This window comes from Triticum urartu, chromosome 5A (genome assembly GCF_056163025.1).
Source record: "Triticum urartu cultivar PI428250 chromosome 5A, HENAU_Tu73, whole genome shotgun sequence".
Classification (NCBI taxonomy): domain Eukaryota; kingdom Viridiplantae; phylum Streptophyta; class Magnoliopsida; order Poales; family Poaceae; genus Triticum; species Triticum urartu.
In genome coordinates, this window is record NC_141877.1 from 480,064,645 (window position 1) to 480,077,114 (window position 12,470).

The 12,470-nt window shown below is 44.9% G+C and overlaps 1 protein-coding gene across 1 annotated transcript; it reads right to left on the reverse strand.

The window, feature by feature from the left end:
• Positions 1-1,403: 1,403 nt before the first annotated feature.
• LOC125551441 (putative auxin efflux carrier component 5b) lies at positions 1,404-5,537 on the reverse strand. The gene is made up of 5 exons (XM_048714690.2): positions 4,556-5,537; positions 2,227-2,312; positions 1,963-2,120; positions 1,780-1,856; positions 1,404-1,669 (listed from the first exon to the last, which is right to left on the reverse strand). The coding sequence occupies exons 1-5, from the start codon at positions 5,257-5,259 to the stop codon at positions 1,597-1,599; spliced, it is 1,098 nt and encodes a 365-aa protein (XP_048570647.1). The 5' UTR covers positions 5,260-5,537; the 3' UTR covers positions 1,404-1,596.
• Between the last annotated feature and the right edge of the window lie 6,933 nt (positions 5,538-12,470).

Consider the following 12,470-nt stretch of genomic DNA (forward strand, 5'->3'; position numbering starts at 1 on the left):
ATATCATCACATATTAAAAAAATATCCATTAAGTATTAAAAATATCTCATGCATTTCTTAATGTTCACCACGTATTTAATTTTTTTTAGCATATATTATAAAAAATTAATTGGGTGTTATTTTTTCCACGTATTTTAAAAATAGTAATCGCTATTAAAAATGTCTACGGTCCATGAAATAATGTTCATTGTGCATTACTAGAAAGTCCATTTTTTAGATGGCTTGAAAAGCAAAATTATAAAAAAATAATAATAAAAAGAACGGATCGCGAAAGAGAAACTAGAAGATGCACAAAAACTGGGGGGAAAAGGAAATCAACGTCACCACCCAATGTCGTCCACACTCTTTTGGCAACGGGATCCACGGAAGGATAAATGCCATTGCTCAATAGAAATTGGGGAGCTCTAATTTGTTTCTACCGTAAACCTATAATCGAATCAATGGACGACACTTGCTGGATGCGGGTCGTGGTCAGATGCTACCACACTATTGCTGTGATTGAAGAGCCGAGATGCGAGGCGGAGCCCTGTTTAGTTTGCTTCTTGGCGGTACTACCTGGCGTAGGGCAACCACTAAAATGGCGGCTAGGCTGAGGGAGCCTTGTGTAAGATCCCACATTAGGTGAGATCTATGCGATCGATTTTTTTGAAAAAAAATACATGTTCAAACATTCTTAAAAATTTTTATAGACACACATCAATGTTTGATGTATGCCCCCAAAAAGTTTCAACTCCCAATTCAACTCACATTAATAGAAAGAAAAAAAAGACAAAATAGGATGTGATTAGTATAAAAGTACTATTCACCAAAAGTTGTCACTATTCACATTCGAATTTATCTTTTTGGAATCTCCAAATGTACATTGAGTTTTGAGCTGAATTTTCTCGGAGTTGTAGACATACCCTACATAGATGTTGTCAAATAATTTCGGATTTTTTTTGAGATATCTAAATATGAAATTTTGAGGTTGATCTCATGATCTCACGTAAATGTGAGATCTCACACAAGTCTCCCCTCGGCTAGGCTTTACAACTCGATTACAATTTGATGCCCTCTCCGGCAGGACTCTTAGGTTTTATATGGAGCCATTACACCGAAGAAGTAAAAGGTGAAAAAGAGAAAGCTCAATGTGACATGATCAGAAACAATAAAAGGCGCCAGCTAGGTAATTAAATGTAGGCCGTTGGATGAAGATCGGATATCGCTCACATCATCTCTGTAGTGGCCCGTGTACCGGTTCACTAGCTTCATCCGGGCCGTTTGATCTCGATCGGAGGGTCTTCAGAGCGTGCTGGAACTGATACAGCTAAATAAAGATAATAACAAGTGTAGATTCAGTAATGAGCCTGACACTCACGCACCCCACAAGTTCTTCGCCCCTACGATAAGTTTATCAATGAGAATAAACAGGTACATATGGAGCTCCATTTATTAACGAGGGACCTATGTGCGCAGTTCAGAGGGTGTTAGTTGTGATCATTATTTGCAGAAGAGCAAGTTACAACTTACAACCTAGTACACGCAGTTTACTCATCAGTTAGTCAGTCCCTAGGGTTAGGGAGATATATATAGAACTTGTATATAAGCCCTAATTAACTATCCAACGAAGCCTAGAACGATGTAGTACACGATCAACACGGGCAACGACGCCAGCGTCCCGAATATAACCCTGCAAGATTCAGCAAGGCACGCACAGTTTCAGACAACACGTACTACGCATTCAGAAATCAGGAGTAATTAACCAAGCGGACGTAGTTATAATACTACTCCATTACTTACGCGGTGCTGAGCACATCGGCGTGCAGGCCGTACTCCTTGGCGAACACAAACGTGGTGATGGACTGGGGGAGCGCAGCCTGCCGGTACATCGATCGAATCGCCAGGTGAAGCAACATGCGTGTCAGTCGATGTAGTGTACATCATTCAGAAATGAAAAACTTTTGAAGTAGATTGTGCTGTGACCTGTATGATGGCGAGGCGCAGGACGTCACCGCGGAGCCCCAGGGCGACGGCTCCGGCGGCGGTGGCTGCCGGGCCGGCGACGAACCGCAGCGCCATGCCCAGCGCGGTCAGGCCGGCCCCGCAGACGATGATCTTCTCCTGCAGCGCCATGAACAGGCCTGCATGCAACCAACCAACTCATAGCATCGACACTTCGACAGACAGAAAACACGCGCTGTCGGTAATTCCGTGAGTTCTGTTCCAAAAATTTGGTAGCTAGCTTACCCATGCTGAACATGGCGAGCCCGACGCCGGTCCTGGACATGATCAGCACCGAGCCTTCGATGATGCTCGGCGTCACGATGTGCCACCTGTATATGCACGGAACTAATTGAGGAGCGGCCGATCAAGAGTAGTACGTTCAGAAGGATGCCAGGTGCCAGTGTGCCGGCGTTCGGACAGGTCTATGTGCTACTTTGTGTGCAGCAGTGGTATGAATGCAAAGTGCACCGGATGCAACAAGAATCAATCTGATTTACCTGAAAGTTGATTTAATTATAGATTGTTGAGCACATGGGTGTTTATTCGTCTGTTCCACTAACAAGGAGTATTTGTTCTACCTCAATTATTTCTTAGTGTGAACCACCTAAGCTTGCTTAACACTTTGGGAGGGAACGACAGAGGGTACATGTTCCATTAACTTGGTGCAACTCTGCGTGATTATTATATGTTGGGATTATATTGTTGTGCTGTGAGTCGATCGTTCACAGTTTAATTGCAGGCCTACAACTTTTCAGTTTGTACCGCTCTTGCTACAACATTTACCGGTCTCTTCATAGAAAAAATCACATCCGACAGTATTAGAACATATTATTTTTTAAGTGATGCATTTGTGATTTCATGCGTGTTAAATTATTTGAGATATTTCTTGAATTAATTGATTTCCAACATAAATTTGTGAACCTTTTGGTTTTTAACATTAACAATTCCCAAATTGTACGTAAATACTTTTAAAATTTTACATATTTTGTTTCCTGTTTTTACCTTTCTACCTTTAATTTGATTTTGTCATCAGTTTTATTTATTTTTCATTTTCCCCTTCAAATCCTCCTGAAAATTTCTCTCCGTTTTCTAACTTGTCTTATTTTGTGTCTTGACGGGGCTACAATGTGTATGATTGCCTCATATGACTGTGATCGTCACAAAACCAAATACGGCCAGCATTGAAAGTAAAGGGTGAAAGCTATATTGCATTGGATTCTAGACAAAAACTAAAAGTGGCCTCGAGACATCAAAAAAGGATCGATTTTGGAATAAATAAGGTTTGGATTCATGTTTGATTTTCCATGGAACTGATGTCAAACAGATGCATTCCTTTGGAATTTCTACTGTCATCCTAGCTATGATTTAAAGTCCTTTATTTACAAGACCTTTTTGCATGTCTCTATTTTTTTACCATTCCTTCTTGACTTTCTTGCGTGTTATGTTTTCCCTCCCTTCTTCGGCGGCACGTTGACGCCAAACATGCATATAAGGTTCCCCCGAGTCTCCCCATCACAACGATGTCGTCTACGACTGTGCCAGTGACTCGATGGCGTATTTTCAGGTTGGCCATTCTGGTCGATGAGATTATAGTTTGAAGGGCTTGTTGGCGCGGCGACAACGACTTCCCTTTATTGTTTGGTTCTCCGGCTTCGCCTCCACCACATTGCTACGGCCTCCAGTGCTTGTGAGGCTTGTGAGAAATAATGGAGGTTTGACTCTTGTACCCGTGGCTCTTTCAACGGTAACGGTTTCTTCTCCGCGATGTTGGCCTTGATGACTCCCCGTTCGCGATCGAAAACAACAAGCTGGCTCCGATGATGGAGCGGCATGAGGCAGGCGTCGTCTGCCTGTTCGGGTGATAAAGGCAGTCAACCCTCATGGACTTTGATGTACAATTATTCAGTGGTATTTGTAGTGGTTTATTTGACCCATATATCTTTTTTCAGAAAAAATAGACATAGCAAAAGAAATCTACCAAAATTCGATATAACTGCAAGAGTGGTTTGCTATCCTTAACCCAACCAATAAGTGTTTTTTCCATGACACATCCCAGTCACATTTTCCCATCATGTCATACCAGTCTTTGAATATATGTCAGCACCAAAACAAGGATGCGGACCAATATGTGGTTAGATGGTTAGGTGAATCGTGGACGGCGGTATCCCCAGGCCACTAGGGTTCAAGTTCTGATGCTCGTATTATCATGGATTCATTTCAGGATTTCCGGCGATACATGCTCAGTGGAAGGAGACGTTCCCCTTGACTACGAGGTGTCTATGGTGATTTTGTCAATTTCAAAATGATTTGCCGGTTCAGTCTTTCGGAGGTGCTCATAAAAATAGGGTATGCGTATGCCTTCACAATTCACAGGGATGAGTGTGCACACATGATCGCCTGTGTCTGTTCTTTGTTCTCAAAAACAAAAGGCACCAAAACGAGGATGTGATCCTGCCACACTATCGAGACCGTCTTGACGTCCGACTCGTGCGTAACAACATCACATCCTCCCAGAGAAAAAGTTGCACGTAGCTAAGTGTGGTCCGTGCATGCAGAGAAATACGGATCGTACCTGTTTGTGACGCAAGACCAGGCGACCCCGAGGACGCCCGCGTAAACGTTGGGATTCCGTGCCACCTTGAGCCAGACCGCTCTCACCAACGGCCATACCGGCTCGCGCCGCCTCCTCCCCTCCGCGCCGCCGTCCTCCACGTCGTCGTCGCTCGCTGAAACCGCCGCCGCCGCGTCAGGCTTCCCTGCGCCACCACCGCACGCACGCCTCGCCTCGAACGCCAGCAGCAGCAGCGGAAAGTAGACGATGATCTGCACCACCGATATCTGCACGACGAGGTCTCGCGCCCACCCGCCGTACATGGCGTCCAGCAGCGGCACGCCCACCACGAGCGTGTTGTTCAGCGTCGCCAGCGAGAAGCCGGTGATGCACCACGAGGAGGCCAGCTCCCCGCCGCGCTTGGCGCCGGCGCGGCAGCAGCGCGTGGACGCGGCGGCCCAGGCGGCGAGCGCCAGCGCGACGGCGAGCTTGGAGAGCGCGTCGGCGGCGAGGACGCGGTAGTTGAGCGCGTAGGGGTCCATGCGCGCGGCGAAGTCGAAGGCGAAGAAGGGCACCGCGAAGTAGGCCACGAGGCGGTTCACGGCGTCGCACTGGTCCGGCGTGAAGAGCTTCCACCACCGCACCGAGCCGTAGCCGAGGCCCAGGGCGAAGTAGAGCGGCGCCATGGCGGCCACCACCTTGTACACGTCGCCCCATCCGATCATCTCCTCCGCCACGCTCTGTTCGTGTGTCACAACTCACAACTCACAAGCGGGCGATGTGTTTCGGTGCCGTTTCTAGGTAGGTGCCTATATGTGGGGCTCGAGGTTGCAGTTGCATGCATGTATACGGAACATATTCTGATTTGCAGAACTTTGGCATCGAACAGAAAGTAAGAAAGGGATTCACAGTCAGCATCAGCATCATTTCACCAAGGATAGCCGTAGTGCGCAGCGCAACCTCCGCACTCTACCGCTATCGCTCATTCTTCTCCCTCCTCTTGTCTTTTCTTCCTCGCCGCCCACTGCCCCCTCCACTCCCGGTGATCAGGGCATTCTCTGCTTATTTTTCCATTCACGTCAATATGGAAACAATGATTATGTCTCAAGCATGGGAAGTATTAAGGCTTCTTTGGGAAGACCATCATGATTCATGCATGGCTAGGTTTATAAAATTAATCTATTGGAAGAACTTTTTAGGTCTCTTTTTATTTGCGGGTGAACTTTTAGGTCTCTTTGATTCAAAGGATTTTGAAAGAAATCTTAAAGGATACTAATTCTTAGGACCTTTTTCCTACATGGGTTGTTTGTTTCGCAGGATTATAATTCATACTATTTTTTCCTTGGGATTGCTTCATAATAGATTTCATAGAAAAATTTCCATCCACCTCGACCTTGTATGAAGATTACTATGTTTATCCTGCGCATAATCAAATGTCTATACAATCTCATGAGCCGCTCTTTTTATTTCTCTTGGAGAATGCTTAAATCGGCAAAGCAATCTGCACTGCCGCCGCACTACGCCTTGCACTGAATTACAGCCAATAAAGTTACGACTTAGAATAGTACACGCAACTCTAGAATTGTTGATCGAAATTAAGAAACAAAAGGCATATGTGCTTACTGCTTAGTAGTCGTCATGGCTCCTATTATGAGCGTCAAACGGGAATCCGGATTGTGCACGATGCTCCTCATGTCTGCCACTCGCAGGGTGCATGCTTGAGACAGATGCAGCTCCTACGGCATCCCAAGCAGTGAGAGCCACTGACCCTCTTGTACCATTCGACTGAGCTCACGGTTAAGATCGAGAATATATTATTCCTCCATCAGTGCGTTTTATTCCTGTAGATATCACAGAGCATGACAGAAGGAATCGTACAAAAGGTTTTTGTATCTCTGTAGCTATACGTTTTGCAGGTTCTTTTTAGACTTTTTACGGATTTTGTTAGAATTCACGAACTGTCAGGGGAATATGTAAGCGAGAGAACTGAGCACGCACAAACGAGCGAGTGTCATCACTGTACATCTCTTCTGCGCCAATTTTCTCCTGTGGAAGGCACAGGTCATGCTCGTTCTGTCTGCGCAGAACCCTCAATGATGGTCAAGGTGGCGCAGCAGCGGTACCATCAGGGTACCCAAGGAGGTTCTATCGAGCATAACCTGCATTTTCCAAGGAGAGAATTGGCACAGGTGAGATGAACGGTGATGAAGCCGATGAAGGGATGGTGGCGGCAGGGCCATATAGATGGAGCACCAGTAACGTGGGAGGTCATGCCACTCATGGATGATGGACGATGTGGCACGGGAGACATGAGATGAGGCCGTGGCTCTAATGTTAAATTGACAAAGATGGTTTTGCTCTCAGATGCTCCTTGGGAGTTTGCCTCCATTTATAGTCTCAACTTGAGAATCAAGATACAATCGAAACGAATAAATTACTAGGATATTGCGATCCCTACACAATCAAAAAATATCTCTAATTCATCATATGCCGAATACTACGAGATACTTACGCTAGCAACATGAACAAGGTGCACAAGTCCTGAGTCCAAGGAGAGCCTTCTTGTAAGTGAAGTAGATCATGGAAGTGTATGTGTGACGCATCCGTGTTTAGCATAAGCAACGAGTACAAGGAGTCGGTTGGTTTAGATTAGGCTTCGGTCTCATCATCAACCTACACAAAGAGGAGAACATACCTTACCCTAACAAATCAGATTACAACAAATTGAATGAACGCGTGCTACCCAAAAGCTCTAGAAGGTTTGGTTTATAATCCGCCATTCCTTCGCCGCCTCGGTCCCCTTCCTCTCTCCCTCCGGCGGTTTGTCCCCGGTTAGAGGGGTGGAGACTTGTCCCTTTTGTTCTTCTTCTTTTCCATAGATGTTTATTTCCCTAATTTCATCGGATGAGGTGGTGGCAGCAATGATACATTGAAATAAGGTCTCTCGGGCCTCTCCTTACCTTATCGACGTTTGGTTCGATGCCGATGAAGGGCAGGTGTTGTCATATTTGTTGTCTTTCTTTGGACCATGGTAGTTGGTGTGCAAAGTATGGGAGGCAGTTGGCTGGATCTTGGTGCGACGACTTTAACCTCCTTTTTGAGTTATTACGTAGCTTGGCCCGGTTTTCCAACCATCTAGACTAGTGGTGAAGGACTATATAACCTGGAATGTGTGTGTAGGGGGGGGGGGGGTGATGCCCCAACCGATATTACTTCAGCAGTTACTAGATCTCATTTCTAGTGTCGAGTGGCTATTTCGGCTTCAAAGTCTTGTATGGCTAGGGCATTGGTAGGTGTCCTTTTCCCTTACTGATTCTTCTTTGCATTTTTCAAGCTCCGACAGACAGTGTACAATTGAAGGAAGATGACGGCTAGGATGGTTTTCATTGTGATACTATTATTTGTTGGTCACATTTCATCTTGTTGTATTTCCATTGTATTGCATATTGTTTATATTGATCATATTCAGTAATAGATGCCCTTTGGGTGTCTTTTCTGATGAGAAAAGGCGGTGTTCCTTGATACAATGGTTAACACGTCCAATTTAACATGCCCACTCACATATTTACCATGTTGAGATTGGTTTTAAAATCTTCTAGTTGTTGTCTTTCTAAGGCTTTGGTGAAACCATTTCGAATTTAACCAACTGTGGAAACAAAATCACATTTTGGGTCAAGATGGCAACGGGGATGGAACCCGCAGGGTTTTGCTTGCTCAAACCCTCCGGAACATGCAGAAAACAGCAACCGGCACTAGGCACTGAGTTAATAGGTTAGTTCCCAAAAATGATATAAATATAACATATAAAGCACACAAGATTAATAATATAATAGCATGAAACAATCAAAAATTATAGATACATTGGAGACGTATCAATAAGCCCTCTGAATTTAGAGTCTAACGCATAGTAATGGATCTATTAAATGACAAAGATAAAAATGTTTTATAAAGCTTGACTTGTTACTAATAGTTTATGACAAGATCAAAGGAGTTAGCTACTCCCTCCGTCTAGAAATACTTGTCATCAAAATGGATAAAAGAAGATGTATCGACGTATTTTAGTTCTAGATATATCTTTTTTTATCCATTTTGATCACAAGTATTTTCGAACGGAGGGGGTATAATGAAATTGTCTCGTCATGGCAATACTTAAAGTAAGTTCGGGTTAAACTAGCAGTTACTATATATTTCAGTTATGAGATATAATAGGTGGATGTCAAAAGGATTTGATGTAGGGTAGAACCCTAGTGGCCCGATCTTTCACGAAAGGAGCGGATCCCGCGAAGAACGCGAAGAACACGAGGAGGGAAACGAGGGGAAAATCACGAGGGGAACACAAGAGAACACTCAAACCAACAAGTATGATCACACATGTGCTAGATCCTCGAAACACAAAGAGAGATACAAGATCCAAAGTCAACAATGGACGATACAAGAGGTAACCGGTTCTTCTCCGTGAGGAGGTCTTGAATCCACAAGGGGATCTTCCCATGAGGGGTCTTGAATACAAGGTGGATCTTCTCCGTAGAGGGGCCATGGTCTCTCTCGTGGAGTAGATCCGATATGGATGATCAAAGCTCTATCTCACAAATGAGCAAACACAACGCTAACCCTAACTAGAAGGAGGTGGATGATACGTCTCCAACGTATCTATAATTTTTGATTGCTCCATGCTATATTATCTACTGTTTTAGACATTATTGGGCTTTATTATCCACTTTTATATTATTTTTGGGACTAACCTATTAACCGGAGGCCCAGCCCAGAATTGCTGTTTTTTGTCTGTTTTAGGGTTTCGAAGAAAAGGATTATCAAACGGAGTCCAAACGGAATGAAACCTTCGGAAACGTGATTTTCTCATCAGATAAGATCCAGGAGACTTGGACCCTCCATCAAGAAAGCTACGAAGTGGTCACGAGGGTAGGGGGCGCCCCCCAGGGCGCGCCCCCTGCCTCGTGGGCCCCTCACAGCTCTACCGACGTACTTCTTCCTCCTATATATATCCACGTACCCCCAAACGATCGGGGACGGAGCCAAAAACCTAATTCCACCGCTGCAAATTTCTGTATCCACGAGATCCCATCTTGGGGCCTGTTCCGGAGCTCCGCCGGAGGAGGCATCGATCACGGAGGGCTTCTACATCATCATCCAAGCCCCTCAGATGAAGTGTGAGTAGTTTACTTCAGACCTACGGGTCCATAGCTAGTAGCTAGATGGCTTCTTCTCTCTTTTTGGATCTCAATACAACGTTCTCCCCCTCTCTCGTGGAGATCTATTCGATGTAATCTTCTTTTTGCGGTGTGTTTGTTGAGACCGATGAATTGTGGGTTTATGATCAAGTCTATCTATGAATAATATTTGAATCTTCTCTGAATTCTTTTATGTATGACTGGTTATCTTTGCAAGTCTCTTCGAATTATCAGTTTGGTTTGGCCTACTAGATTGGTTGTTCTTACCATGGGAGAAGTGCTTAGCTTTGGGTTCGATCTTGCGGTGTCCTTTCCCAGTGACAGAAGGGGCAACAAGGCACGTATTGTTGTTGGGGAATGTAGTAATTTCAAAAAATTTCCTACGCACACGCAAGATCATGGTGATGCATAGCAACGAGAGGGAAGAGTGTTGTCCACGTACCCTCGTAGACCGTAAGCGGAAGCGTTAGCACAACGCGGTTGATGTAGTCGTACGTCTTCACGATCCGACCGATCAAGTACCGAACGTACGACACCTCCGAGTTCAGCACACGTTCAGCCCGATGATGTCCCTCGAACTCCGATCCAACCGAGTGTTGAGGAGAGTTTCGTCAGCACAACGACGTGGTGATGATGTTGATGTTCTACCGACGCAGGGCTTCACCTAAGCACCGCTACAGTATTATCGAGGTGGACTATGGTGGAGGGGGGCACCGCACACGGCTAAGAGACGATCAACTTGTGTATCTAGAGGTGCCCCCCTGCCCCTGTATATAAAGGAGCAAGGGGGGAGGCGGCCGGCCTAGGAGAAGGGCGCGCCAAGGGGGGAGTCCTACTCCTACCGGAAGGAAAGAGGAGGAGAGGGAGAAGGAAAAGGGGGCTGCACCCCTTGTCCAATTCGGACCAGAGGGGGGGGGGGGCGCAGGCCTCCTTCCTTTTGGCCTCTCTCCTCTATTCCCGTATGGCCCAATAAGGCCCATATGCTCCCCGGCGAATTCCCGTAACTCTCCGGTACTCCGAAAAATACCCGAATCACTCGGAACCTTTCCGAAGTCCGAATATAGTCGTCCAATATATCGATCTTTACGTCTCGACCATTTCGAGACTCCTCGTCATGTCCCCGATCTCATCCGGGACTCCGAACTCCTTCGGTACATCAAAACACATAAACTCATAATATAACGGTCATCGAACTTTAAGCGTGCGGACCCTACAGGTTCGAGAACTATGTAGACATGACCGAGACACGTCTCCGGTCAATAACCAATAGCAGAACCTGGATGCTCATATTGGCTCCCACATATTGTACGAAGATCTTTATCGGTCAAACCGCATAACAACATACGTTGTTCCCTTTGTCATCGGTATGTTACTTGCCCGAGATTCGATCATTGGTATCTCAATACCTAGTTCAATCTCGTTACCGGCAAGTCTCTTTACTCGTTCCGTAATACCTCATCCCGCAACTAACTCATTAGTTGCAATGCTTGCAATGCTTAAGTGATGTGTATTACCGAGTGGGCCCAGAGATACCTCTCCGACAATCGGAGTGACAAATCCTAATCTTGAAATACGCCAACCCAACAAGTACCTTCGGAGACACCTGTAGAGCACCTTTATAATCACCCAGTTACATTGTGACGTTTAGTAGCACACAAAGTGTTCCTCCGGTAAACGGGAGTTGCATAATCTCATAGTCATAGGAACATGTATAAGTCATGAAGAAAGCAATATCAACATACTAAACGATCGAGTGCTAAGCTAACGGAATGGGTCAAGTCAATCACATCATTCTCCTAATGATGTGATCCCGTTAATCAAATGACAACTCATGTCTATGGTTAGGAAACATAACCATCTTTGATCAACGAGCTAGTCAAGTAGAGGCATACTAGTGACACTCTGTTTGTCTATGTATTCACACATGTATTATGTTTCCGGTTAATACAATTCTAGCATGAATAATAAACATTTATCATGATATAAGGAAATAAATAATAACTTTATTATTGCCTCTAGGGCATATTTCCTTCAGTCTCCCACTTGCACTAGAGTTAATAATCTAGTTCACATCGCCATGTGATTTAATACCAATAGTTCACATCATCATGTGATTAACACCCATAGTTCACATCGACATGTGACCAATACCCAAAGGGTTTACTAGAGTCAATAATCTAGTTCACATCGCTATGTGATTAATACCCAAAGAGTACTAAGGTGTGATCATGTTTTGCTTATGAGAGAAGTTTAGTCAACGGGTCTGCCACATTCAGATCCGTAAGTATTTTGCAAATTTCTATGTCAACAATGCTCTGCATGGAGCTACTCTAACTAATTGCTCCCACTTTTAATATTTATCCAGATTGAGACTTTGAGTCATCTGGATCAGTGTCAAAACTTGCATTGACGTAACCCTTTACGACGAATCTTTTGTCACCTCCATAATCGAGAAACATATCCTTATTCCACTAAGGATAATTTTGACCAATGTCCAGTGATCTACTCCTAGATCCCTATTGTACTCTCTTGTCAAACTCAGGGTAGAGTATACAATAGGTCTGGTACACCGCATGACATACTTTATAGAACCTATGGCTGAGGCATAGGGAATGACTTTCATTCTCTCTCTATCTTCTGCCGTGGTCGGGTTTTGAGTCTTACTCAACTTCACACCTTGTAACACAGGCAAGAACTCCTTCTTTGACTGTTCCATTTTGAACTACTTCAAAATCTTGTCAAGGTAT